Source organism: Trichosurus vulpecula, chromosome 4 (genome assembly GCF_011100635.1).
Source record: "Trichosurus vulpecula isolate mTriVul1 chromosome 4, mTriVul1.pri, whole genome shotgun sequence".
In the NCBI taxonomy this organism is placed as follows: Eukaryota; Metazoa; Chordata; class Mammalia; order Diprotodontia; family Phalangeridae; genus Trichosurus; species Trichosurus vulpecula.
In genome coordinates this window covers 35,966,571-35,985,700 of record NC_050576.1, presented here as the reverse complement: position 1 = coordinate 35,985,700, position 19,130 = coordinate 35,966,571, and the positions used below count along the sequence as shown (strand labels likewise).

The window sequence follows — 19,130 nt, the reverse complement described above, 5'->3', positions numbered from 1 at the left end:
AGGAGATTCAAAAGCTCACTGCAGAAACTAATTGCTTTAAAATTAGAATGGAGTAAATAGAAGCTAATGACTTTATGAGAAATCAAGAAATTATAAAACAAAACCAAAAGAATGAAAGATATAGAAGACAATGTGAAACATTTCATTGGAAAAAGAACTGACCTGAAAAACAGATCCAGGAGAGATACTTAAAATTATTGGACTACCTGAAATCCATGATCAAAAAAAGAGCCTAGACATCATCTTTCAAGATATTGTCAAGGAAAACTGCCCTGATATTCTAGAACCAGAAGGGAAAATAAATATTGAGAGAATCTACCAATTACCTCCTGAAAGAGATCCCTAAAGGAATATTGTAGGAAATTTCAGAGTTCCCAGGTCAAGGAGAAAATATTACAAGCAGCCAGAAAGAAACAATTCAAGTATTGTGGAAACACAATCAGGATAATACAAGATTTAGCAGTTTCTGTATTAAGGGATCAGAGGGCTTGGAATATGATATCCCGGAGGTCAAAGGACCTACAATTAAAACCAAGAATCACCCACCCAGAAAAACTGAGTATAATACTTCAGGGGAAAAGTAACATTCAAAGAAATAGAGGACTTTCAAGCATTCTTAATGAAAAGACCAGAGCTGAATAGAAAATTTGACTTTCATTAAATACAAGACTCGAGAGAAGCATGAAAAGGTAAACAAGGAAGAGAAATCATGAGAGACTTACTAAAGTTGAACTCTTTACATTCCAACATGGAAAGATGATATTTCTAACTCATGAGACCTTTCTCAGTATTAAGGTAGTTAAAAGGAATACATATATATATATATGCATATATATATAATGTGTGTGTGTGTGTGTGTGTGTGTGTGGTGTAGGAAGAGGGCACGGAGTAAGTTGCATATGAAAGGATGATATCTAAAAAATAAAATTCAGGTGTGAGAAAGAATGTACTGGGAGAAGGAGAAAAGGAGAGATAGAGTGGGATAAATTATCTCACATAAAAGAGGCAAGAAAAAGGTTTTACAATGGAGGGAAAGATGGGGAAATGAGAGTGAATCTTACTCTCATCAGATTTGGCTTAAGGAGGAAATAACACACACACTTAATTGGGTAGGAAAATCAATCTTACCCTACAAGAAAGCAGAGGGGAATAAGAGAGGGGGGATGATAGAAGGCAGGGCAAATGGGAGGAGGGGGTAATCAGAAGCAAACATTTTAGAGGAGGGACAAGGTCAAAGGAAAGAATAGAATAAATGGGGGACAGGATAGGATGGAGTTAAATATAGTTAGCCTTTCACAACATGACTGTTAAGGAAGTGTTTCGTATGACTACACCTGTATAAACTATATAGAATTGCTTGCCTTCTCAATGAGGGTCAGTGGGGAGGGAGGAAGGGAGAGAATGTAGAGCTCAAAGTTTTAAAAACAAACGTTAAAAGTTATTTTTACATGCAACTGGGAAATAAGATATACAGACAATGGGGTATAGAAATCTTATCTTGCCCTACAGGAAAACAGAGAGGGAGAGGATAAGAGAAGGGGTGAAGGGGTGATAGAAGGGAGGGCAGGTTGGGGAAAGGGGTAATAAGAATACACACTGTCTTGAGGTGGGGGAAGGGGAGAGATGGGGAGAAAATTTGGAACTCAGAATCTTGTGGAAGTGAATGTTAAAAGTAAAAACAAAAAAGAAAACTAAAAGTAAATTAATTAAAGAAATAACTTTTTAGAAAACAAAATGCAAAGTCAGAAGGAGGAGCCATTTGGTGGGGAGGGAAGGGCAGACTGTGACCTTAGTTTTAGATGTCTAGAATCTGATATAATCAGATCTGGAGATGGAAATCGTTAGTACAGATTTAGAAGTATGGATCTTGGGGTACAGGAGCAGGAGAAGGCATGGACAAGGAGACCCTGCTCATTAACTTTTTGTCCCTTTCAGAAAAAATTTCTACCTTGTCCTCCAAGAATATTTGGCAAGACAAAAAAGGTAATTATGATTAATTATGATCTGACATTACCCAGGTGGCCACATGGCAGCTTTTCCTTCTCCAAGTTTTATCCAGATCAGCATTGTCAAACTCAAGTAGAAACAGAGGCCATCAAACTGTACCTAAGAATTGTTGTCATATGCATATTGTCTCCGAAAACCACAATTTACATTATCTCTGTCCTATTGTATTTTTATTCATTTCTTAAATATTTCCCAATTACATTTTAATCTGGTCATGCTGGCAGTGCACTCTATCATGCTCTGACCTAGGTGTCCCTGAGGGCATCAAAAAAGATGAATGCCCACTCCTGGACAGAGTCTCTTGTAATTATTTTTAATATATTTGTTTTACACTTGTTTTCTCTCCTTATTGAATGTAAACAACTTGAGGATTGGGTCTGTTTCGTTTATGTCTTAATATCCCTAACATAGAATACAGACTTATGAGGCAGTAGGTTTTTAATAAATGCTTTTTTAAAAATTGACTGGTAGTTGCAGCTTAAAGAAAATACTTTGTGAACACTGCCTGATTTCCTAGAATCAAGTAGCCAGTTATGCTTCAAACCAGTCAAAGGGAGAGACTGGAGTAATGAAGATGTGATAGAGAAAAATCCTGGTATCATAGTAGTCACTAAGCTGAATAGAGAGATTCAGAAATTTCTGTGTTTCATGCCTGCCATCGGGATGGACATCAGGAATGCTGTAGAGACATGGAATATAAGATCATCTTTCTTTGAGGTTTTACCTCCATTTTCACAGAAGTATTTCATCCTCATACTCTGCAGGTCACAGTAAATGAACTCAGAATTGAACTAATAGACTAACTGAGTGTTGTCTCTACAGACCTTCCCTGCAGGTGAAACTAGAAGACAGCCAGAAGTCAAGAAAAGGAGACGTTTGTGTCAGGCTGCACCTGCCCAGGTAAGTCCTTTCTTCATCAAGAAACAAATGCCTCATGGGTTTCACCCCTAAGCTTTATTTGGCTCTCTCTCAGCCTCCTATGCCTTGTTGTTGCTGGGAGGGAGTCCACTGTCTTATTCAGAGTGTCCACTGGTTCTTCTGAACTGTCAGGTCTCAGGTGTCTCCTCTTCTATTCTTCTTTCAACTTTCCTATTTCCATCCTTGCAGATGACAAAATCTCCTTTGAATCTCAATGAATTACAGCTTCTCTGAAGGTTCTCATGCTCAGGCCTTTCTCCTTTGGAGGACTCTGGTGTTTCCTTTCAGAGATTTTTCCTCCTTTTCCTCCACTTTTTACTGTGTGGGGGCTCATTTCTTCATTCTCTATTAGTTTTTTCAGAGGTTCTCCCAGTAGTATTTCTTTCCTCTCCTCTCATTTACACTCTTTTATCCTGTTCCAATTTGTTGTTCTTTAGAAGTGAGGCCAACTGTATTGAAGTGGGCATATGGCTCTGTGGACTAGAAGGCAAACTGAGCTGCTGATGGAGAATGGAATTCTCCATGGCCCAGAGGAAGGATCCTCCAGGGTGGCCCAACTCAGGACAGGCATACATGGGGCCCAGATTGTCTGAGGTATGGGCTGGATGTGACTTGGTCACTGGGGAAGAGACCACAAATCCCCTGGGACATTGAAGGTAATCATCAAATAAGATAATATTTATAAAAAGGGCTTAGCACAGTGCCTGACGCATAGGCGCTATAATAACGCTTATTCCCATTTCTTCCCTCTGAAGCTCCAACCGTGTCAGAAAAGGTAGTTGGCTGCTTCAGAGCCACCTACAGAGGTCCATGTTTGTGGGGCAGAATAGGCCAAGAGAGTCTTCTATTAAGTAGCTAGATGGTACATTGGGTAAAGTACAGGACCTGGAGTCAAGAAGATTTGAGTTCAAATATGGCCCCAGGTTTTTACTAGTTAGTTGTATGACCATAGGCAAATCACTAAATTGCCCTTAGCCTCAGTTTCCTTATCAGTAAAATGGGCCCAATAATAGCACCTACCTTTTAGGACTGTTGTGAGGAACAAATGAGATAATATTTGTGAAGTGCTTTGCTTAATTAAAGGCCTATGTAAGTGATAGTTATCATTACCATCAGCATTATTATGGTTCCAGCCCATCACACAATATAAAAGTATTGTCCTTAGCTCAAAGGACCAATTGCATGGGACTCTCTCCTAATTAGTGGAGACTGATGACCTAACTCCCCATGCTTCCTGATGGTGAGGGCTGGAAGCCAGAAGGGCCAGGATCTCTCTTCTCTACGACTGTCACCAATTCCACTCCTCTGACATGGGTGGGAACATTGAGTGATCAGTCTCCACCAATGAGGGCAGAGTCCTGTACAATTGGCCCTTGGAAGGATTGACCCCCTTGTAAGAAGGAGTTTCCCCTTCTTCATTTTAGATGTGACTCAACATACAACAACCCTTGGTTCTACTCACAATATTTCAAGAACTTGACAATCGCCTTTTACAAAGCTCACCTCTTGGGCCAGATGTCCAACATCATGGCTGGATGATTCCTGTCCATGTCACTGCTCACTTTCTCTAACAAGGAGAAAAAGAGTTGGTTGTGCAAAGAAATATCTGGACCTCTGGGGCCATGTGCACTGTGCTGGACAATGGGAAGCATGGATGGAGGGACAAGGAACCTGCTCTCCTAGAGCTTATAGCTCACTCAGGGAGATGAGCAATTTGCAGAAAGAATCTTAATGCAAGATAAGGGATGCAGTAAAGTCCAGTAGGCAGCCAGAGGCATCCCTGAAGCAGACTTCTTACTTCAGGCATTATATTTGAATAGACAGAGCTGAGGCGACTGGAGGGAAGCCTAAGCAGAGGGGATGGTGTCAGACAAGGTGTGGAGGTGGGAAAGGTCATTGCATCTTAAGGGAATGGTAGGTTCACACAAGTTGTGACCTTTTCTGGACACCAAACCTAAACCCACACTATGTCCACCTGCCCTGCTCATCAGGCCCACGATTAGTCATTTTGTCTCTTGGGAAAAGCCTTAAGAGACACTAAGGACAAGCCCCTGGAATGGTGGCTGGGCAAGCATGCCCTCACTTGGCTTTGTGATTCCTGATTGTAGAAGAACCCAAGTAGTTAACAAGAAGGAGGAGATTCCAGCTGTGGTAGGTTGCCTTCCTTTCCTTCTGAGTGATGGTGGGCTATGGTAGTTGGACCTTGGGAAGAGACATCACTGAGTCAGGGAGTGTGAAGGAAGATGGATAGCAGAAGAGAGATGCTCCCTGAGGGCCTAAAGGTAGGGATGAGGAGGATGCAGGGGCCCAAGTGACTTCTTAGTGTTCAGAGGATAGGGGAGGCCACACCAGGAAGTCCACAGCCAGAAGGGGAACCAGAGTGGGAGGGTAGGATGAGTTTTCTTTTAGATGTGCTGAGTTGCATAATCAGGGTGTAAGGAGGTGAAGATTTACATCTTTTTGTTTGTTTGGTTGGTTCTTTTATTTTAATTTTATATTTTTAGTTTCCAACATTGATTTCCACAAGATTTTGAGTTACACATTTTCTCCCCATTTCTCCCCTTCACCCCACCTTAAGGTGGCATAAATTCTGATTGCCTCTTTCCCCAGTCTGCCTTTTCTTCTATCACCCCACTCTACCCCCGCTCCTTATCCATTTTCTTCTTACTTTCTTGTAGGGCATGATAGATTTCTATACCCCATTGACTGTATATCTTATTTCCCAGTTGCATGGAAAAACAATTTTTTTAAACATTTTTAGAACTTTACAACTTTGAGTTCCAAATTCTTTCCCTTCTTCCCTCCCCAGTTACCCTCCTTGAGAAGGCAATCAGTTCAACATAGGCCACTCGTGTATCATTAGGCAAAACATTTCCATCAGAGACATGTTGTGAAAGACTAACTATATTTCCCTCCGTCCTATCCTGTCCCCCTTTACTCGCTTTTCTCTCTTGACCCTGTCCCTTTTCAAAAGTGTTTGCATTTGAGTACCTCCTCCCCCAATCTGCTCTCCCTTCTACCAATCCCCCCCCCTTATCCCCTTCCCACCTACTTTCCTGTAGGGTAAGATACCCAATTGAGTGTGTATGTTATTCCTTCCTTAAGCCAAATCTGAGGAGAGCAAGATTCACCCATTCTGTTTCACCCACCCCCTTTCCTTCCATTACAACAGCTTTTTCTTGCCACTTTTATTGAGATAATGTACCCCATTCTATTTCTCCCTTCCTCCTTCTCCCAATATATTCCTCTCTCACTCCTTGATTTTATTTTTAAGGTATCATCCTCTCATATTCAACTCACCCTGTGCCCTCTGTCTATATACATATGTATATTTGCTTCAGCTACCCCAATACTGAAAAAGGTCTCATAAATTACAAATATCATCTTTCCATGTAGGAATGTAAACAAAACAGCTCAACTTTAGCAAGTCCCTTATGATTTCTCTTTCCTGTTTACCTTTTCATGCTTCTCTTGATTCTTGTATTTGAAAGTCACATTTTCTATTCAGCTCTCATCTTTTCATTGAGAATACTTGAAAGTCCACTATTTTATTGAAAATCCATATTTTTCCTTGGAGCATGATACTCAGTTTTGCTGGGTAGGTGATTCTTGGTTTTAATCCTAGCTCCTTTGACCTCCAGAATATCATATTCCAAGCCCTTCAGTCCCTTAATGTAGAAGCTGCTAAATCTTGGGTTATACTGATTGTCTTTCCACAATACTTGAATTGTTCCTTTCTGGCTGTTTGCAGTATTTGCTCCTTGACCTGGGAACTCTGGAATTTGGCTACAATATTCTCAGGAGTTTTCTTTTTGGGATCTTTTTCAAGAGGTGATTGGTGCAATCTTTCAATTTCTATTTTGCCCTCTGGTTCTAGAATATCAAGGTAGTTTTCCTTGATCATTTCTTGAAAGGTGAGACCTAGGCTCTTTTTTTGATCATGACTTTCAGGTGGTCCAATGTTGGGGTCCTCTCACCCCTGGTAGTCCTTGACCAGCAAGGACCTATCTCGGTACCCAATGATGAGGCGGGAGTCAAGATGGAAGGAACTCCGATTTATTGGGAGAAATCATCCATTTTTATAGGGTTTGCACTACATGAGCATAAGCAAGTGGCCAATGGGTATGAGGATGACAGCGTGGGAAGGAAAAGAAATGTTGCAGAGGGACAGGATAGAAATGTTGCAGTACGGGTATATTGTTGCACTTTGTTCCAGTATGGGTATCAGTATGGGCATGGGAAGGATCTGGATTGCTGCAATGTATGGTACACTGTGGTATCTACAAGGGTATGGGAAAGATCAGGACTGTTTCGAGGCAATATCTGTAGGGGCATGGGAATGAGGGGAGATGTTGCACTACAGTATCTACGAGGGCATGGGAATGCTCAGGCATGTTGCAAGATGGTATCAGAGCTGTATGAGCTACGTGAGACATGAGGCAGGATGTCCCCATAAAGTGTCAAAGATGGTCCAGTAAGTAAAGTAACAAAGCACTGCATTAGGCAATGGTTCAAGAGCATTAAGTAATGGCCAGCTGGGTCCCTCCTTCTGGGCTTATGAGTCCCTTGTGGACAGGCTCTGCCTGCATGTGTAGGTAGACTACAGGGGCTTCCCAAGGGCAGAGGCCCTCCCTTCGGGTTCCTGCTGTTCCACTCCTACAAAGCCTGTCTGGTTTACCCAGGAAACAGGCCAAGCGCTAGGGTCCCAACAGCCCCGGGGTCGGCACCAACCCCTTATAGTCCAATAATTTTAAAATTATTTCTCTTGGATCTATTCTCCAGGTCAGTGGTTTTTCCAATGAGATATTTCACATTGTCTTCCATTTTTTCATTCCTTTGGTTTCACTTTATAATTTCTTGATTTCTCATAAAGTCCACTAGCTTCTACTTACTCTATTCTAATTTTTAAGGCAGTATTTTCTTCAGTGGTCTTTTAGACCTCCTTTTCCATGTGGCTAACTCTGCTTTTTAAGACATTCTTCTCCTCATTGGCTTTTTGGAGCTCTTTTGCCATTTGGGTTAGTCTATTTTCTAAGGTGTTATTTTCTTCAGTATTTTGGGGGGTCTTCTTTAGCAAGTCATTGACTTGTTTTTCATGATTTTCTTGCATCATTCTCATTTCTCTTCCCAAATTTCTCCTCTACTTCTCTTACTTTCTTTCCAAATCCTTTTTAAACTCTTCTATGGCCTGAGACCAATTCGTGTTTTTCTTGGAGGTTTTTAATGTAGGATCATTGATTTTGTTGACTTCTTCTGGCTGTATGTTTTGATCTTCTTTGTCACCAAAGAAACATTCTATAGTCTGAGTCCTTTTATGCTTGTTCATTTTCCCAGCCAAGTCCTTGACTTTTGAGCTCTTTGTCAGGGTATTACTGCTTTCAGAGTAGAGAGTGTTTTGTCCCAAGCTTCAGGGGTTTTGGGCTGCTGCTTTCAGAGCTACATCTATTCTGAGGTGGTATGATGCTCCTCTCCTGGCCTGTGCTGTGGTTTGCAAGTGCAGTCACTCCTTTCTGCCATGGAATGACCAGGAGGACTCCCTCTCCACAGGCACCACAAAGCTCTGCCATACCAGCGTTCCTCCTCCCCCAGGAACCACCAACCAGGACCACAACCCAGATCCAAGCAGGGCAAGGCAAGAGAACCTTGCTTCAGTGCCAGCAATGTGATCTCTGTACTCCCTCTCTGATCAGTGGGCCACGGGCTCCTGAAGCAGCCATTGCCATTGCTGCTGCCTCTGCCATCACTGCAGCCACCTCCACCCCCCACCCTTGGGGCTGCAGCCAGACCATGCATTTCCCTCACTCTGAACCAGCAGTTCTCCTACTGACCTGCTGCATTGTCTTTGGTGTTTGTGGGCTGAAATGTCTGGTAACTGTCACAGCTTGGTTACTCTGGACATTTACTTCTGAGAGGCCATTGGAAAGATGAGACTACAGATCAGAAGGAAGCTCCAAGGGGGCCCTGCTCATGAAGTTTTTCTCCTTTTTAGAATGCAGCTCCATCTGAACCTCAGAGAAGTTGCTTCCAGAAAAAGAAGGTAATCTTAAGGTGACTTTCCCCCAGGAGGTGTTACTGTGCCCCAGGAATCCTCTGAGCTCAGAAGCAGCAGCTCTCACTGGGGGTGGGGATGTGGCGGCTAGCCCCAGGGCTCTCCTGGGAGGAGGGACCAACCTGCTTGGCCCCCAAGGACAGAGCCAGGATCGGGGGAAGGCAGAGGGAAGCTACAGAGAAGGTTACATTGAGGCTCATGTCAGCCAAAGCTTCCCCACTCTGAGAACTGTCCCCTGGTGGAAGGGTGGTCACTGGTTGGGGGAGAGAGGGTTGCCATAGCTGAGGCTAGTGGATTCTTATTTAGGTCTGGGTTGGACTGGTTGGCTGCTATGGGTCCAAACAGCTCCCATGTCTGAGATCCTTTGAAATCTGATGAGTCTTCCCTTGCAGGCAGAGTCACTTCTTATTGGAGTTTCCTTTTCAGGAAAAGAAGAGGGTAAACTTTCCTACCTTAATAGACCAATTAGGACCAAGGATCAAGGATGAATTTGTTCCCCCTCCACCCCCCAACTTCCCTCACTCCTGAGGGCCACATGGAGGCCAATTACTGCTCCTGATGGGCGAATGCACAGCCCTCAGAATTAGGGCTAGCAACAGAAACAGGGTTAGAGACAGGGAGTTCCTAACCCTAATTCCACCTCTCCTCCCTTTAATTATTGATCCCAGAACTCTGCCAGGGATCAAAGCAAAGTTCACTGGCCTACTGCCTTTAGGAGATTGGCCACTGGCAGTTTGGTGGCTTTTTGGCTCCAATTATAAGCTAATGCACAGATCACTGCTGGGCAAGGCTCATGATCACACCTACCATACCCTCCTGGCCTCTGGTTTTCTTCATTGCCCCAGTGAATCTGTGCCCTCCAATTGGCAGGTATTGACTCACCCATGCCCACTCCCACTTTCCACATATGAGACCTCCTCAGGGAGGTCAAGGGCTGAGACACATTTCTCTAATAATATCTTTAGGTTTATAATTGGTGTCTTTTGTTTTCAACACCGTTGTCATGTCCCAATATTCCTCCTTCTATTTCTTCATCTGGTGACACATGTAGCCCAGTTATGCCCCTGGGCAGGATTCCCCCTTACTGCTATTGATGATCTGAGACATTGGCCCCCCCAGAGACTGCCATATTCCATGGCTCTCAGCCATCCAAGGTATCCCTAGAAGAATGCTGATGTTATATGTACAAGAATAAATGAAATATACACAGGATAAGGATTGGTGTAGAGTCAGAGACAGGGCTAGTAATGTCACTGTGCCAAGGGCATTTGAGTATTTGTCCTGATGGGAAAGGGCCCTGGCAGCTTGTCTCATTTCTTCAGCAATTCCCTGGCTACCACCTGATGCCAGATTTCAGGATGCCAGCCACAAGAACATCATTTTCTTTGCCCAGCTCCCTGACACAGGAGTGAGCACTAGCATGTGCAGGGACTCAGTCACATGGGCAGCTTGGGAGGTCTTTCCTCTGGAATAGAGAGGACTGTTGTGGGCTAGGCTCTGGGAGACTACTGGGTGGAAGGAGGCTGGGTTTCTCAATGGAGTGATGGGACACACACAGCTCAGGGCTCCTCCCCATCCTAGGGAAATACAGAACCAATGGGTAGCACCATGCCCAGATATTCCAAGACGAAGGTTGCCTTATGCCTTCCACGTTCTCTCCAGAATTGTGGAAGAGAGGACAGAAGGTCCTGGCATTCTTGGGTCCATTCCCTAAGGAAGACTCATTCTGCATGGTGCATGAACACACCCTGACTGGTGTCTCTGTTCTCTCGTTTGTCGCAGCAGGAACCAGGAAAGACTCTTCTGAGCAGGTCCTGCTTACCAGGTTAGTATGAATTTTAAACTCTGTGTAAGGTTTACCATATGCAGAATGAACAGTTTGTGACTTGAGGTCACGACAATATGTGAATGTTCTTGACTGGTGGTGCCATATGACATGGAAGAAGAAGAAGAAGAAGAAAAGGAGGGAGGAGAAGGAGGAGAAGGAGGAGAAGGAGGAGAAGGAGGAGAAGAAGGAGAAGAAGGAGAAGAAGAAGAAGGAGAAGGAGAAGAAGAAGAAAAAGGAGAAGAAGGAGGAGGAGGAGGAGGAGGAGGAGAGGAAGAGGAAGAGGAAGAAGAAGGCATAGCTAGCATCTACATAGTGCTTTAAGGTTTCCAAAGCACTTTATACTGATTTGATCCTCACAAGAACCCTAGGAGGGAGGTGCTATTATTATCCCCATTTTGCTGATTAGGTAAATGAGGTAGGCAGCAGTTAGGTGACTTTCCCAGGGTCACACACAGGATTTGAATTCAGGTCTTCCCTACTCCAAGTCCAACATGCCATCCATCCACTGGTCCACCTGGTTGAGCCACAGCAGCTGAACTGTGGGGACAGAGAGACAGCAGCTTTTGTCAATGGCACTGGTGATCACACCAGTCTCTCTCTCTCTCTCTCTCTCTCTCTCTCTCTCTCTCTCTCTCTCTCCCTGTCCTTCTCTCTGTCTCACACACACACACACACACACACACACACACACACACACACGTCCTCTGTCTTACTTCCTGTGTGATTGTCTTGACAGGAAAAAAAGCAAGGAGCTTCTGGGAGAACTTTTTTCTGGCACAGCAATGAAGCTCCCAGAAGTTCTGCTGGCCTAGTTGTTTTTTACAAAATGTATTTAAAAGAAATAAAGCTTATAGAAATTATTAAATTTAAATTTTAAAAGTCATTTAAAGTATATTAAGCCCTTTAATTAAAAATAAAGTATTTTAATTTATTAGAAACAAATTAAATATTTTGATTTGTTAAAAAGAAATTAGACTTCTAAAATTTATTAAAATTAAACTCTAAAAATTTATTTAAAACATATTGACCCTCTAATTTATTAAAAATAAATTAAAATTTTTCATTTTGTAGAAACAAATTAAATCTTTTAATTAGTTAGAAACAAATTAAATCTTTTAATTTGTTAAAAACAAAATTAAACTTCTAAAATTTATTAAAAATAAACTTTTGAAAATTTAATTTAAAATAAACCAAAATTTGAAAATTTAATTTTAAATAAGTTAAACTTTTTTAGTTTCTAATTTATATTTTAATTTTGCCACTCTGAACTTGACAGTCATCAACATGCATGAGCATTTTTACATTTGACATGCACAGAAGAACAAGGAAAGGGGATGGCACAGGAAACCATGAGTCAATAGTACACGAAACTTGTGTTTGTAAAGAGAATGTCCTACATTTAACACATCGGTCTCAAGGCTGTCCTGCTTGTCTTCATCATCTGAACTTCCTTTTGCTTTCTTCTGTGTGTAACTAACTGGGTGTCTCTGAAGACTGTGTCCCAGCTGTCCCCCTTGGGTTCTTCCCAAGAACTATTTGTAGATACTGATGATCGTGTCCTGCTCCTCCCTCCCTCAAGTGTCCCTCTACTGGGCATGGGGGTGACTTAGGATGCCCAGCCTATAGCACCTGTAAACACCATCGTTGTTCCCACTCTGTGCAAAGTCGAGGGCCAAGGGGGCATCCACCCCAAATTCTTCTCTGTGTGTCCCCTGAAGACTCAGGACACATGCACCACTCAGGCCTCAGAGGTGGTCCTACCCAAGTGTGTTCTTGGTTTTTAAAACGGTACTTCAGAAAAGCAAATAGGGAGCAGCGTAGGGAGTGGTAAGAATAAGCGTTTATTAAGCACCTACTATGTGCCAGGCTCTGTAGTAAGTGCCATGGATATAAAGACTAAAGAAAAGACCTGCCCTCATGGAGCTCACATTTCCCTGGGGAAAATAGCACAATCGCCAAAAAAAGTCATTTTGGGAGGATGGTGTTGTTGAAGTCACCTCTTTGACCACTGAATAGGCAGTCCTGCCCTCCCTTCCTCTCTCTCTCTCTCTCTCTCTCTCTCTCTCTCTCTCTCTCCTCTCCTCTCCTCTCCCCTCTCTTTTTCCTCATTCTCTTTCTCTCTCCTGTCATCTTTTTATTTCCTTTCATTTTTCCCACTTTCCTTTGTTTCTCCCTCCTTCCTCTCTTTCATTCTTTCTCTCTTTTTCTTTTTTCTCCATTTTATAATCAGTGTGTCTCCATGTAACTTTACTCCTGGCTGGTTTTCTTCAGGCATGTTGGGCTATGTGGGGGACTTAAGGTGAACTTTCACTTGCTTCATCTATTTCATGGGATTTTCACTGGATTTACCAGGAGGTGGACACCAGTTTTGCCCTTTGGAAGGACGGGTTTGACTGTAACTTTTTTGTAATGTTTCCTAGCCTTCTTTGTTCTCTGGTAGGTTCAGTGAAATCTCACTCCCAGAGATGCATTGGCTTCAGTTTTCATCCCTGGGAGACTGACCTGTCCTCTTAAACCTAGTCCAGTTGGGGCTAAGGATCAGTAGTGATTCTTTGGTGCCTGTGAGCATTGAACAAACATCCTCACCTGTATTTTCTTGTGACAGCAAGAAGACAAGTAGTTTCACTGGCCAACCGACCAAAGTACCAGGCCCAACTCCGATCCAGGAAATGGATTTCTGTGGTGTGCAGACTGGACAATGGGCGCCTGTACAAAGATCGAATTGTCTCACGTGAGTTCTCAGAGAGGCAGGTGGTGTGCCATTCAGGGCTTTCCTGGCTCATTACACATCACAGCCCTTGGTTCTAACATCCTCACTCGCCAGATTGAAAAGTCTCCCTAATTTACCCCAGTACACCTCCCCTTCCTCCTCCACTTTTCACAAAAACTTCTCATATAACAAATAACATTTTTATAAAAACCACGAGGAAAAAGAAGAGGGGGAAACCAGCATAACACCTAAAAATATGTGTAGTTTACATTTCTGGACTCCCCACCTTCCCAAAGAGGTGAGGTGAGGTTGTCTTCTTACATGGGAAAGGAGAAGAGACTAAGCATTTATACAGCACCTACTAGGTGTCAGGCACATGCTAAGCACTTTACAAATATTATCTCATTTTTATCCTTATAACAACCCTTGGAAGTATTTTACAGTTGAAGCAACTGAGGCAAACAGAGGTTAAATGACTTGCCGAGGTCACATGACTTGTAAATATTTGAGGGTGAATTTGAACTCAGGTCTTCCTTATTCAGTGCCCAATGCTCTATCCACTGCACTACCTAGTGCCTCATATCTCCTCTGTGGAGCCATGTTCATTCTTTATACTTTTGCAACATTCCCTTGATGTTGTCATCATGTGTGCTGTTTTCTTGTTTCTGCTTACTCCACTGCATCAGATGTGTGAATCTTTCCATGTTTTCCGTTAATTGCATTCATCAGTTCTTTTAGCACAGTCATATTCTATTACATTCATGCTCCACCATTGGTTCAGCTGTTCCCCAATAAATGGGTATGTATTTTGTTTCCAATTCTTTGCAATCACGAAAACTGCTGCTATAAATATTTTGCTGTATATGGGGACTTTCTGCTAGCAGTGGCCTCTTTGGGGGAATAAGCCCAGTAATGGAATCTATGTGTAAAAAGATATGGACATTTTGGGCACTTTATTTGCATAATTCCAAAGAGTTTTCCAAAATGGTAGTACTGATTCACAACTCCACCACCAATGCATTAGCATGCTCATCCTTCCTCAACGCCCATAAAACTGAATATTTCCATCTTCTGTCATTTTTCTGGAATTTCAGGGTTTGAGTCGAAACCACAGAGTTGTTTTAGTTTACATTCCTCTAATATTAGCGATTTGGAGTATTCTTTCATGTGATTGTTAATAGTTTACTCCCTCTCTTTTTTATAGTCTATAAGGGAAAATGCATCCTGACAGAGAGAGGGTGGTGCACCCCACTAGAGTTTTTGGCCGTAGACCCTGAGTTCGATATTGCCACCTGGACCCAAAGCATCCACAGTGGTGGACTGACCCTGCAGACCCTGATTGAGGTAAGTTCATAGGCTCAGCTCCTCCCAGGAATTCTGGGCAGTCCACCATCATGCATGCTTATGAGGAGGATCGTTCAGATGACATGAGGTTACAGGAAGGTCAGGCATGGTCACAAGCATCCAATGCCCTGGACTTGGACTCAGGCTCTTGTCCTCTCTCAACCCCCAGTCAGAACTTATCCATCTTGTGTCTCTCTCTTCTCTTCAGGAGCCTGTTTTCTGCCAGCTAAGCTGAAAACAGTATAATCTGCTCCACTAAGGCAGATGAATGTGTTTTAATAGGAGCTATTGGGTTAATAAGAGAGGACAGTTCCATCATGACACATCCCACTTATCTCTAAGCTACAAATTTTATCATATGGTCTTCTTGATGGAGAATCCTACCTTCCTGCCCTAAGCAGGACTCCTACATAAACTATTGGCAGTAGAATGTAATCCCCCTGAGGGCAAGACTTACTTCACTTCAGTTTTTGTAGCCCCAGCAAGTGCCTGGGATATAGGAGGTACTCAGCAAATGCTTGGTGCCTTGAATTGAGTTGAACCAAAGAGCAGGGACAAGAGCAGGGCAAAGACAAGCTGGCCAGAGAAGGGCAGAGTTTCAAGCACAGGGGAGGGGCCTTGTGATTCAGATCACAGTCTGTAGGTGGCTGCCTTCCCCACATAGGCTGTGGACCACAGAAGCTCCCCTGGAGCATGGTTGGTTAGGACCAAGATAGATGTAGCCCCACAGCAGGCTGGAGGACACCAAGCCCTGAGCCAACTTAAGGCACATGCAGCCTGGTTCTCTGCTAGGCTCATGAGGTCCTAAAGGCTGTCTTCCTCTTAACAGACTGAGGCTCAGTTCTGTGGAGGAGAGCTCAGGTCCTCTAACCTTGGCCTTCGAGAAAGCTACCATGTCTCTGACCTCCAGGAACTGTGCAGGACGGCCTTTACCCGCCAGTCTCCAGTTCTATGATCCTCTCCTAGTAGCCTAGGGAGGTATAATGATGATGCTTCCTGAAATGAATGGGGATCATCTTCCCTGACAGGAGTGGCCAAAGAGGGGTGGTCTCCTAGCCATTTAAATCTCTGAATGTTCTGATCAGAGCACTGGAAAGGACATTTAGTCATCCAACAAGCATTTCATGAAGCACCTTCACGTATTTATCGCCAGGAACTGTGCTAGGTCCGGCTATACAGACAACAATGAAACAATTTCTGCCCCCAAGACCCTCACGTTCTATCAGGGGAAGTACGGCCAGGGTCCCCAGCGTGCTGGAGGCCAGGACCCTGCGGCTTCTACGAGAAATCCCAAGAGAATGGGGACGTGGCTGCGACATCTTGTCAGGGATCCAATCGTTACTGACCCCTTGACATAGCACTATCCCTCCTCAGCCCTCTGGTGCGCTTCTCCCCACTGCCCCAAGCAGCTCACAGGCTCCAACATGAAAGACTCATCCCAGGAATACGCACTTCCCAAAGTGACACCAACCAGGTTTCCTGGGGCTCTTTTTCTCTCTTGCTCCCCTTTCTTCTGACTCCATCAGTCTCAGCCCCAGGAGCAGAGCCAGAGGAGAGATGTCAGCCCAGGATTCTTCCTGGGGTGGTGGCCTCATGTGGCTTGACTGCTCTATCTCTCTCCATGGAGCCCCTTTGTCCTTGAGAAGTGCTTCTGCCTTTCCTCCACAGTGGTGTGGACAGCTCCAGGAGATACTCTGAGGGAGATTAGAGCATGTCAGTCAACACAGGCTTAGCTGTTCCACCCACCCCCGGGAGAAGAGATCTGCCCAAGGAAGGGCTCAGTGCCCCCAGCGGGCACCTCACTCAATGACACCCCATCTTCTCTCTAACAGAACAACATCTTGAAGCTTCACCCGGACACCTGCACCTGTGAAATCTGCCAGGATGAGGACCCCTTCGTGAGTTCTCCCTCCCTCCCTTGTCCTGTCTGCCTACATCTCTCTCTTAGCACAGTGAAGCTAGGCTGGAACTTCTCCACCTTCTCATCTACCCATGAGGACACTGGGGTGGGAGAGGGTCATCTGCTTGTCCAAAATCCCCCAGTGGAGGAGCCAAGAGCAGAGGCCAGGTCTACTGACCCACCATTCAGGGCCCTTCTACTATATCTCAGGGCCCACCTCATATCAGATACACTCATTTTTATTCATGAAAGGATAAAAAATTAGCAGTCTGCATGTACTTTGTTGCTGTTTAGCTGGTTTTTAGCCATATCTGCCTCTTTGTGATCCCATTTGGGATTTTCTTGGCAAAGACACTAGAGTGATTTGCCATTTCCTTCTTCAGCTCTTTTTACAGATGAAGAAACTGAGGCAAACAGGGTTAAGAGACTTGCCCAGGATCCCACAGCTAGCAAGTGTCTGAGGCCATATTTTAGCTTGCTCCTATCCACTGTACCACCTAGCTGGCCGAGCATGCATGTAGAGCCCTTAAAGTTTGCAAAATGCTTTAGAAATATTATCTGATTGGCTCCTCACAACAACCACAGGAGGTCAGTGCTATGGTTACCTTTATTTTACAGATGAGGAAACTGAGGCAGGCAGAAATTGAGGGCTTTTCCCCAGGATCATACAGTGACTGAGGTTGGATTCAAACTCAGGTCTTCCTATTTCCAAATCTAGCCTTCTGTCCACTGCCCCACCTGACTGCATCCCAAGGTGGCTTAATAGGATCTGTGTTGGAAGGGAGTGCCCTCACTGGTAGAATCACCAATCCCTAAAGAACTCAGGAGGCACTATTCTACTGCTACCTACCCTCATGTATGTATGTGTAACTGGAAAGCCCTGTTTAAATGTAACTTGTTATTACATCTATATACAAATATATGTGTGTATATATATATATTTCTTTGTGTGTTTGTGTGTGTGTGTGTGTGTGCGTGTGTGTATGTATAGATCAGAAGCTCACAAAAACTGGAAATTAGTTTCATGCCATTTACGTCAATTAAAAAAGTGCAAAGGGCAGCCAGGTGGTTCACTGGATAGAGCACCAGCCTTGGAGTCAGGAGGACCTGAGTTCAAATCTGGCTTCAGGAATTTGACACTTATTAGGTGTGTGGCCCTGTGCAAGTCACTTAAGCCCAATTCCCTCACCAAAAAAAAAATGAGCCAACAGCTTAAAAATTAGACAAATCATTTGGCAGAGAAGTCTATGAGACTGCTGTGGTGCAGTGAGGATCTGGGTTTGAATCTGTTGCTCATTCCCTATATATCCTTTTGAAAAATGACAAAAGTTAATTTGATAACTATTAGGGATTTATGGCCTTATAGATGTCACTACGTCTTGATGGGAAAGGAATCCCTTATTCAAAGTGGGGAGGAAGGAGGGGAAGGAATTAGCATGGTGTATTAAGAATGTATACTCATATGGAGGGAGACCATGGTGAAAAGAAGTAGAAGCAGCTGCATAAGTGATATTGTCAAGGAAGTATACTACAGACCACTGGGACAGAAAGAGGATATAGATGAGCAATTGGAGAAACATCACAAGCCTGAAACAGAGGCACCACTCCTTTCCTATCTCATCCATCTGTGTGGTTTTCCCTATATTTCCTGGGTCATAGACTTCCTCTTCGAAGGAGATGTCAAGTACAAGAGTAGAAAATCAAACAGCTCCAAGATCCCCCTGCCCAGAACCACAAGTAATACCTTCTTCTCTCTCACCTTTTTAGCCAGAGAATGATAATGTATGTTTCATGTGTAAAGATGGAGGCGATCTATTCTGCTGTGACTCATGCCCCAAATCCTTCCACAGGGATTGCCACATCCCCAGTGTCTCATCAGAGTGTAGGTGAGCTCAGACTCCAACATGCAGAGTGTCTGAATGGGGAAGTGTGAGGTGGGGCCCCTATAACTTTCAAGTTTCCAGGGTCCTGGGATATTTGGTAAAGGGACAGCCCCTCTTTAGGTGTCTCCTGAAATTGATGACCCTGTCCCTGGTTTCCCAGAGATGTAACTCTGTTGACCATCAGGAATAGTACAGGGACTCTTGTATGCTAGGGAGGGAGACCACATCAATGCACATAGTTCTGAGTTTGACTAATAGTCATTCAGGAAAAGTTGGGAGTACTAGGTTCTTGCCTGTGATGATCATTTAAATGGGATAGTGGGGCCTAATGTGCCACAGCTGGCCAACACCAGGGCTCTGGCTCCATCAGGGGTTCAATGCTCCCAGCCCCCAGCACCCAGGGTCAACTTGCTATTATTCCTTTTAGAGAAAGAAGGAGGGAAGAAGGAGATGACCATTGTGCCCTTAATGTGAGTGATGGTGTCAGCCAA

The 19,130-nt window shown here is 43.9% G+C and overlaps 1 protein-coding gene across 3 annotated transcripts in view; it reads left to right on the top strand.

Moving 5' to 3' along the window:
* Positions 1-19,130, top strand: part of LOC118845958 (nuclear body protein SP140-like protein) — a 47,818-nt gene that overhangs the window by 24,401 nt on the left and 4,287 nt on the right. For 2 of the 3 annotated variants that reach the window (XM_036754061.1, XM_036754063.1), the window contains 7 exons: positions 1,936-1,983; positions 2,830-2,907; positions 10,757-10,799; positions 13,408-13,533; positions 14,717-14,856; positions 16,689-16,754; positions 18,524-18,642. In XM_036754061.1, the coding sequence (XP_036609956.1) occupies positions 1,936-1,983; positions 2,830-2,907; positions 10,757-10,799; positions 13,408-13,533; positions 14,717-14,856; positions 16,689-16,754; positions 18,524-18,642 (620 nt within the window). The remainder of the gene's footprint in view (positions 1-1,935; positions 1,984-2,829; positions 2,908-10,756; positions 10,800-13,407; positions 13,534-14,716; positions 14,857-16,688; positions 16,755-18,523; positions 18,643-19,130) is intronic. The other variant, XM_036754062.1, reaches the window with a different exon arrangement.